This window comes from Hippocampus comes, unplaced genomic scaffold, assembly GCF_001891065.2.
Source record: "Hippocampus comes isolate QL1 unplaced genomic scaffold, H_comes_QL1_v1.1 scaffold151, whole genome shotgun sequence".
Taxonomy (NCBI): domain Eukaryota; kingdom Metazoa; phylum Chordata; class Actinopteri; order Syngnathiformes; family Syngnathidae; genus Hippocampus; species Hippocampus comes.
This window is the reverse complement of record NW_017805591.1, coordinates 1,131,914-1,139,413: the sequence shown is the minus strand read 5'-3', so window position 1 is coordinate 1,139,413 and position 7,500 is coordinate 1,131,914. Positions and strand designations below refer to the sequence as shown.

Sequence of the window (7,500 nt, the reverse complement as noted above, 5' to 3'; positions counted from 1 at the left end):
CACTCTACAATTCTGCAGTTCTAGATCTGCTTGTTAAATAACTGAAGCACATGTTGCTGAATGAAAATGTGCATCCAGTAATGGGAAAGTGAAATACAATGCATGCTCTTTTCCAAGTATTCATAGAAACAGGACTAAGTTAACACAGTATGTTTGCTTGCGCTGTGCTGCCTTTCAATGAGAACTGTTTCAGCCTTGTCTGGTGAGCTGCATGCTCATTTGTCAGTTATTATAATACGTACACAAATTACCCTCAATTAAAAAAACAACAAAATGAACTTGATGTAGTGCACCTTTCAGTGTTTGGAACGGCAACAAAAATCTCATTTTAAAGCAGGCCATTAGTGCAACATGCCACCGTTATTAGTGCAATATGCTTCACTTGAATCCATGGCAGACATCAAATGCCAAAAATTGTTTTAATGTGAACTGAAGATGTGTTCTGTTCTGAGGGGGGAAGACTGAGCCTTGTAGCCCTGGGTGCTCATCTGCCTTTCTCTGCTGCTCTCATTAGGGTTTGTTAACATTACAGGTGTGGTGCAAATTGTCTAACAACTCTCAGTTCACACACACACACACACACACACACACACACACACACACACACACACACACACACACACACACGCGCGCGCGCAGGTCAACTGGATCCAGATACATTTTATAAGTAGATGTATAGCCTACTTTTTAAATAGAGGTATAGCCTATTTAAAAATGTTTCCGGATCCAGATGATTTTATTTGGTGCAACCACTTGACGAAATAAGATAAATTCAACAAAAACTTATTTCAATGCATCATAAAGGGTGTGGCTTCTATTCTGAGCCTCGGTGACCATGTCAGAGTGTCCTTGGGCAAGACACTGAACCTCCAATTAGTTGCTACTTGATGTCGTGTCATAAGTAGGAGTATGAGGAGAGGGCCTTTGAGTACCTTGAATGTAGAAAAGCACTACATCAGTGAAAGCCCATTTACCAGTCCTCTTAAAAGATGATGTTAACTGTGCTATATTGTTATTCTCTGAATATTTTGACTCAAAAATGTCAGAGGCCATTTATTAGGACACGTGGGAGCTGTTTTATTATGTGACAAAATAAAAAAATGTCTCATTTCAGCAGCTTTTGAGTTATGCTGGTTACAATTAAAGAGACTAAACCATAAGCTATTCCATTACATTTGGTATTTACATTATGACAACAACGCATCAATAGCAAAAGTGTGATCAATCACAACAAGATTTACTAGCCCGAAAGTTTGACCCTCATGAGCAAGACAGCTAGAATTAAGATTGGGTCATTTTTTTATTAGTGCTTTTTACAATTTGACCAGTTAAAAAAAAAAAAATTGCAGGCGCTTTGCTCATCAGGGTTAAAGAGAGTTCGGCATCCGTCTGTCTTTTGAGCACCACAGGGACTTTGGTGCTGAGCGGACAGCTGGTTCTGAGGACGGCCATGGCTTTTAAAAGGGTTTGAGTCGGAAAATGAGACAGATGGGTGCTTTCATCAGACTCCCAGGCATATTCACTGGACTGAGGTGCCGTTGCTTCTCATGGAAATTCAAGGTGAAACTCTGCCTTGAACGTCTGACAAAAAGAGTGTGTTCATGCACGGTTGTGTCTCGACTCAATGCTTCTTTACCTTTAATTCTCACAACCTCCAATAAAGGAGGAAAAATGTGATAAGAATAAAAATGTAGGCGTGATTGAGATGCAAAAAAATCGAATGGGCACTGACTAATAGAAAGGATCTGCACAGAAAATAGCGAGGGGCTGCAAATATGTTGTTGATGGGGTCTACCACATTAGCGACCTCACTTCACCACCGAGGGGAGGCAGAAAAAGGCGGATCGCAGATTTGTGCCTCTTGCTTATTCCTGCACTCTTCCTTTTGTTTTCATCTTGTATCCTTAATACAGTCAAGTAAAAATACCTGCCGCAAATATAATAATATATTTAAAACTGTAAATGTATCTCAAACTTTTTCCAACATTGCTCTTTGAAGTGAGTGACTGTAACTTCTATTAACAACCGGAACAAATTTCGATCCACCCTGACATTCAAAGATCTTCAGTCAAGATGTCTCCCTTCAACTTCAACTTAATTGTACATCCTGTGCATCTTCCCTTCTGACATGAGCAATTGTTACAGTTGTACTAGTGAAGATGCACAAGTGGATGTACAGGTAGTCCACTCACCTCATCAAGCACTACCTCGGCCTCCTCCTCCGTTTTTCCAGGAAATCGGATCCTCATGGCAGTGAGTGCAGTCAGTGTCTGACGAACAAGCTCCGCCTCCTGTTCTTTAGTCCTTAGATTAATTAGTGGATCACCCTGTACGAGTCCAATAAGAAAAAAATAGATTTTTTAGGATAGCCAACAGTGAGTGTTGCTATATGACTTAACAGCCTACATGGATGGGATGACCTCACAGAATTTTACATATGATAATTATCTCTGTAATGAATTTGACTGTAGACAAACCTTTCTTGCATTCAGTCAAGTCACCCGCTGTTGACTGATTGGCAATAATGCATTTTTATAGTTTATTTGATTAGAATAAGTCCCACAGTTGGGAAATTCATCTTAAAATGTGAACTTTTAGCCCCATTTTTTTCAGGACAGAGTTATATAGCTTTCAAAAGTGTAAATATTACGCTGTATGTCAAGATGCATGCACACAAAGATCTAAAGTTTTCGCTCAGTTAAAAGAGAAAAAAACAATTGGTCCCATTCATTTCAATGTACCCAAACATTACCAGAACACTTGTTTAACAGATAGGAGAACAGAGGAGGCAGGTGTTAAACGGCAGATTGCAAAATAATAGACAATCGTTGTCAGGGAGGACAGTTGGACGGAGACAAAATGATAAAATAGTTGTAAAGAACAGAAAATAGTTTGTGTTTAATGTGTTCGTGTGCGTGCACGTGTGCGCGTGTATATTTGTGCGCTTACAATGTTGGAGTGGATCGTGCCCAGGCTGTTGCTGTGAGGCACACGGTAAGCAGAGCTACTGCGGCTGAGCGAATGAGAACGGAGTGTCGCAGAGCTCGGCCGGATGAGGGTCGTGATGACAGGAACGTTAGGGGAGGGCCTACTGGACGGAGCTCGTAGTTCATTGGGCGACAAGAGGGAAGCGATGGACCGAGGACAGGAGATGGAGCGTCTGATTGGGCCGGAGTGAGTCGGGGAAACGGAAGGGGCTAAACTTGTTTTCATAGGCTTGATCGTAGGTTTCCAATGCATCCGCCCTGTGGAGGAGCAAAGCAGAAACAAAAGTGACTGGAATGGATTTCTCTGGATCAGGGATGCAAAGCTCATTGGGGATCAGGGGTCACATCCACCCTAATTTGAAGTCAGGTTGGCCGGACCGGTAAAATCATCGCATAATTAATATAAAGTATGTCATTTAGTCACACCACCCAGCGCAACTGCAAGTCCCAGCGCACGTCTTTTAATGTACTGTTAAATCTGATGGGACGGGGCGGTTAAATGGATGACAAGAAGCTGCTCGGTCATCAAACTCTTTAATACGCACAAGATGGATCACTGTCGACCGTAACCATGCAAAAATGAAAGTCAATGTCAGTCACAACGTTCTGGTTTCCCCAACGCAAAGGCTCCTCTTGCTTAGCTCACATCCATCCCCTTGGCTTTCGCATCCACTCACAAGTCAGGACTCAGCCAATACGTCAAAGCATACGTCGACTGTCTCCATCACCCTTGCAAGTCCTCCAGCTGGTCTTGTAGCTAGAGTATTTGTCTTTGCTATAGATTTACCGCATCACATGTTCATGAGTGTGGGGTTGCTGAAGAATCCCTGCTTTGGATGCCAAATGAGAGCATTATGGGGCTTAGTCATCCAGCCCTTTGAAGCCTTGGTGTGGAGTGGGTCTTGGCAGTTTGCTGTCTTGCTCTCTACACGCACACACACACTCACTCACAAGCTCATTCAGAGTCCAAATGGTTCACGGCTTTGTCTGCTATTTCATGACAAACACAGTGAGCTTATGTAAGGATCCTTTTTTTAACCCTACTCGGTAGGTAGAGGGTTCTTTGTTCTCTCCAACAAGGTCGACACATGGGCAGGGATGAAAGTTGCTGTCTTTACTTGTAATGAATGAAAGTTTGTATGATATCCAGGCATATATTTGCGAAGGTTTGTGGTTTGTAAGTTCCATAGTAAAACGGGGGCCATTTTAGCATAGAGTAGAGGTGGTTTCAATGAGGGAGTGTTTTCCCTCAAGTTTTCTGTCAATCACTTCTTTGTTTTCAAAATATCTGCCACTTCCTTCACCCACATGCGTACCGGGAGTCAAAAGTCTAAACATCAATTCAATCCATCAAATTCTGTTGGACAGCCAATTCAGGGTTAGTGATCTTAAGTATATTGCGACTGACTTTGCCTGAGAAACGAGGTACACCTTAAAATTGTCATCACAGGACACATACAGTGGACCCTCGCGTACCCCAACTCAGCACTCGTGGATTCACCATTTAAAAATAAATAAATGAATAAAAATAAACGAATATCGATATTTTTAACTATTTGCGAAGGGGTATTTTTCCCCCTCAATTTTGCCACAGGAAACGCAAGTTGAATGTTTATCAGAAAGAATTTCTTGGGAATCCAGTAGTTTTCTTTTATTCCCAATGCATTTCACGATTTTTGCTATTTGCGCCCTATTCACTAATAGTCGGTCTACGATAGACAAACATTCATTCACGCTAACAATTACACAACATATTATATATAATATACAGTACATGTTTTTGGAGAAAAAAGGGAGAGCCGCTTACCACACTAAACATGTATCTTGTGTGTGTGTATGTGTATTTTTATTTTTTTGATGCTTTTGGTTTTTTTGCTGAACATCTAACCTCACCGATCACATGACACATTTCAGCAGCCAAACACTGTAAATGTCTTTCTACAACTTTAAAAATGTTATATCTATTTTCCTTCCACTCCAATGAGAGCCAGTAAAAGAGCTGCATTAAAAATGCCTGTTTGTTCAAAGACAATCATGCTCAGGGTTTATTGACACTGTCGGATGTTTAAATTTAAAACAAGTCTTAAAAATATTGAAGCAGTACAGTTGGATTTTTGCCTCTATCGTGCAGCTAAATAAAAAGGCCAGATGACGCAAACAGTATGGAGGACAGTTCTGCAGCACTGCAAATTAATACCACAACACGCGTCTATATGTATTGGATCAGATTAGATGTACGTTATGTGGAGCACATCATGTGTCCGGGGGTGCACATAACCATGAAAAGAAACCCCTGAAATGCATGAAATTGTTCCATGTATAGTCGATTTGCCATAAAAACAACCTATAACTTTACCTGAGCGCTCAGCCAAGTTTTTTTCTTTGCTCCCAAGGTCATAAGAGACTTTCTTCTCCCTCTTTTCTCCACTTCCACCTCCGCCTTCTGTTTTTCTCCTCTCTTCCTCCTCTTCGTTTGAAGAGGAGCAAGAGTTTTCAACGCTGCTGCCACTGGTGAAGTCAGCCAGATAGTCTGGCCGTTGACGTCGTGATGTCTGGCTGCACTCTGGCATGGTGGTCAGGGGCTGGTAGGGATGAACATATTTAAAGACATTGGTTGTAATAATTTTTTTTTAATGCATCATTTATAAATGTGTATATGAAATACAATTTAAAAACAATGCAACCTCTGGAATGTAATAACCCAGAGGTTGTAGAATTTTCAAGAAAAATAAACTAAGGTCACTGAAAAATCCAGAGTGTGTATCACGGTCATGTATGACGGAAAGGAACCTCAACAAATCTCACAAAACTTCAGTACCGTATGTTTGGAGTGACTCCCGCTCAATGAGTATCGAAAGGATTAGTCCTCTGTGTGTGTTTTTTTTTTTTTTTTTGCTTTACGGTACCATTACAAAAGAGATTACATTATCAAAAATGGGTGTTGATGAAGATCCGTTTTATTATTTTCGGAACATTTAAAGGTCAAAAGCTTCAACATTTTCTGAATGCGCAAATGTCTTGCCAAATCGGACAGTAGTAACTTAGATTTTACATTTTACTTTTCAAAGCTTACTTTTACACTTTTATGGCATATGATTTCAGATCATCCAGTTGCGTTGCTTGAAGTAAAATTCAAAATATATTGCCCGTAAGATTGATCTGCTGGAACTCAGTCAACATGTGAGATCAGAACGAGTGATTCCCACACCTGATGTCACAAGTTAAACTACACTAAGTCTGCACAAACTAACAAAAAAAAGGAGATGTTAATCTTATCGAATGTCTATCTACCATCCTGTGAGGCGACAAATTGATGAATAAAGCATGTATCCATCTGATATCTTACGATTACCATGTCAGCACTGCCATGCCGGCCAAACTAATGGGCAGGAAGTATTCAGGAGGGCTCACACGGTCACCGCAGGCTTGTTGTGTGGGTGATTGATGGAGTAGGATGGGGACGGTAAGAGATTAAGCTCATGAGGAGACAATAAAGAGGAAGATAAGAGCATCAGGTTAATAGAGAGAGAAATTAGGAGGAGGGCCCGCCAGCAGTTGAATTAAGTGTGACTGGATTGCGCCTTGGAAACCTGAAACTATTTAGTATGTCACAATCTGCACTGAGAAAGCAACATATATTTCTGGTAATGGGTACAAAAAGGTTTGACCTTACCAGACAGCCTGCCGTTTGCAAAGTTTCACCCTGATATGACTATGATTTGTCAGTGTCTGGACCAGTCCATTTTCCCTGCAGAAATTCGGGTGGCTATTAGTTTAAATTTGGTTTTAGTTTCCATCTGTCAAAATCAAGAAGCTGCCATCTTGTAAACAATGGCAGCCCACAAAGAGAATCGCATAGTGGCTCGGATGCTAGCATGACCACAACAGTTGTATCAGAATTGGACAACATTTTATCATTAAAGGAGTGCAATCAATTGCCGTTTCCCAAAGGAAATCACGTTGTCGCTCTTTTGCAGTCTGGCTTAAGTAAGACACTGGTCCATGCATCTTAACCTGATTGTCTTTTAATGGATGTGACAGACAGAACATTCATCCAATCTGCTTCCACACTGACTTTCTATTTCCATTCCAATTTATGAACAGCGTCTAACCCTTGAGCATGGACAAAGCCATGAAAAAGACCATATGGCTTGTCAGGTTAAAGGAACGCCAAAGAAAGAGCTCAATGAAACTAACAGAAAGAAGGGGGATATTGGAATGATGGAGTGGTTGTCGAGTTACAAGAATCTGAGAAAAAAAATCATATCCTTTCTGTCTAGTGCACATATGTCAAAGTGCCGGCCCGCGGGCCAAATCCGGCCCGCGAGAATGTTTTCAGTGGCCCCTGGGATGATATTGATTTATTATTAGAACCGGCCCGCGGACCGCAGCAAGCCGAGAGCCCGCAGATCTTTTACACGCACCAAAACTACATTTCCCACAATGCAACGGTGACGCGCCAAGCAGTCGGCCGCTTTATTTAAATATTTATTCGTCGAGCAGTCGTTCCCAT

The 7,500-nt window shown here is 41.3% G+C and overlaps 2 protein-coding genes across 11 annotated transcripts in view; one reads left to right on the top strand and one right to left on the bottom strand.

Moving 5' to 3' along the window:
- Positions 1 to 7,500, top strand: part of prkacba (protein kinase, cAMP-dependent, catalytic, beta a) — an 86,140-nt gene that overhangs the window by 15,492 nt on the left and 63,148 nt on the right. The gene's annotated exons all lie outside the window — the stretch shown is intronic.
- ttll7 (tubulin tyrosine ligase-like family, member 7) overlaps positions 1 to 7,500 on the bottom strand; it is a 64,637-nt gene that overhangs the window by 10,727 nt on the left and 46,410 nt on the right. For all 10 annotated transcript variants that reach the window (XM_019880213.1, XM_019880219.1, XM_019880215.1 and 7 more), the window contains 3 exons: positions 5,344 to 5,569; positions 2,950 to 3,245; positions 2,193 to 2,327 (listed from right to left, as the gene is read on the bottom strand). In XM_019880213.1, the coding sequence (XP_019735772.1) occupies positions 2,193 to 2,327; positions 2,950 to 3,245; positions 5,344 to 5,569 (657 nt within the window). The remainder of the gene's footprint in view (positions 1 to 2,192; positions 2,328 to 2,949; positions 3,246 to 5,343; positions 5,570 to 7,500) is intronic.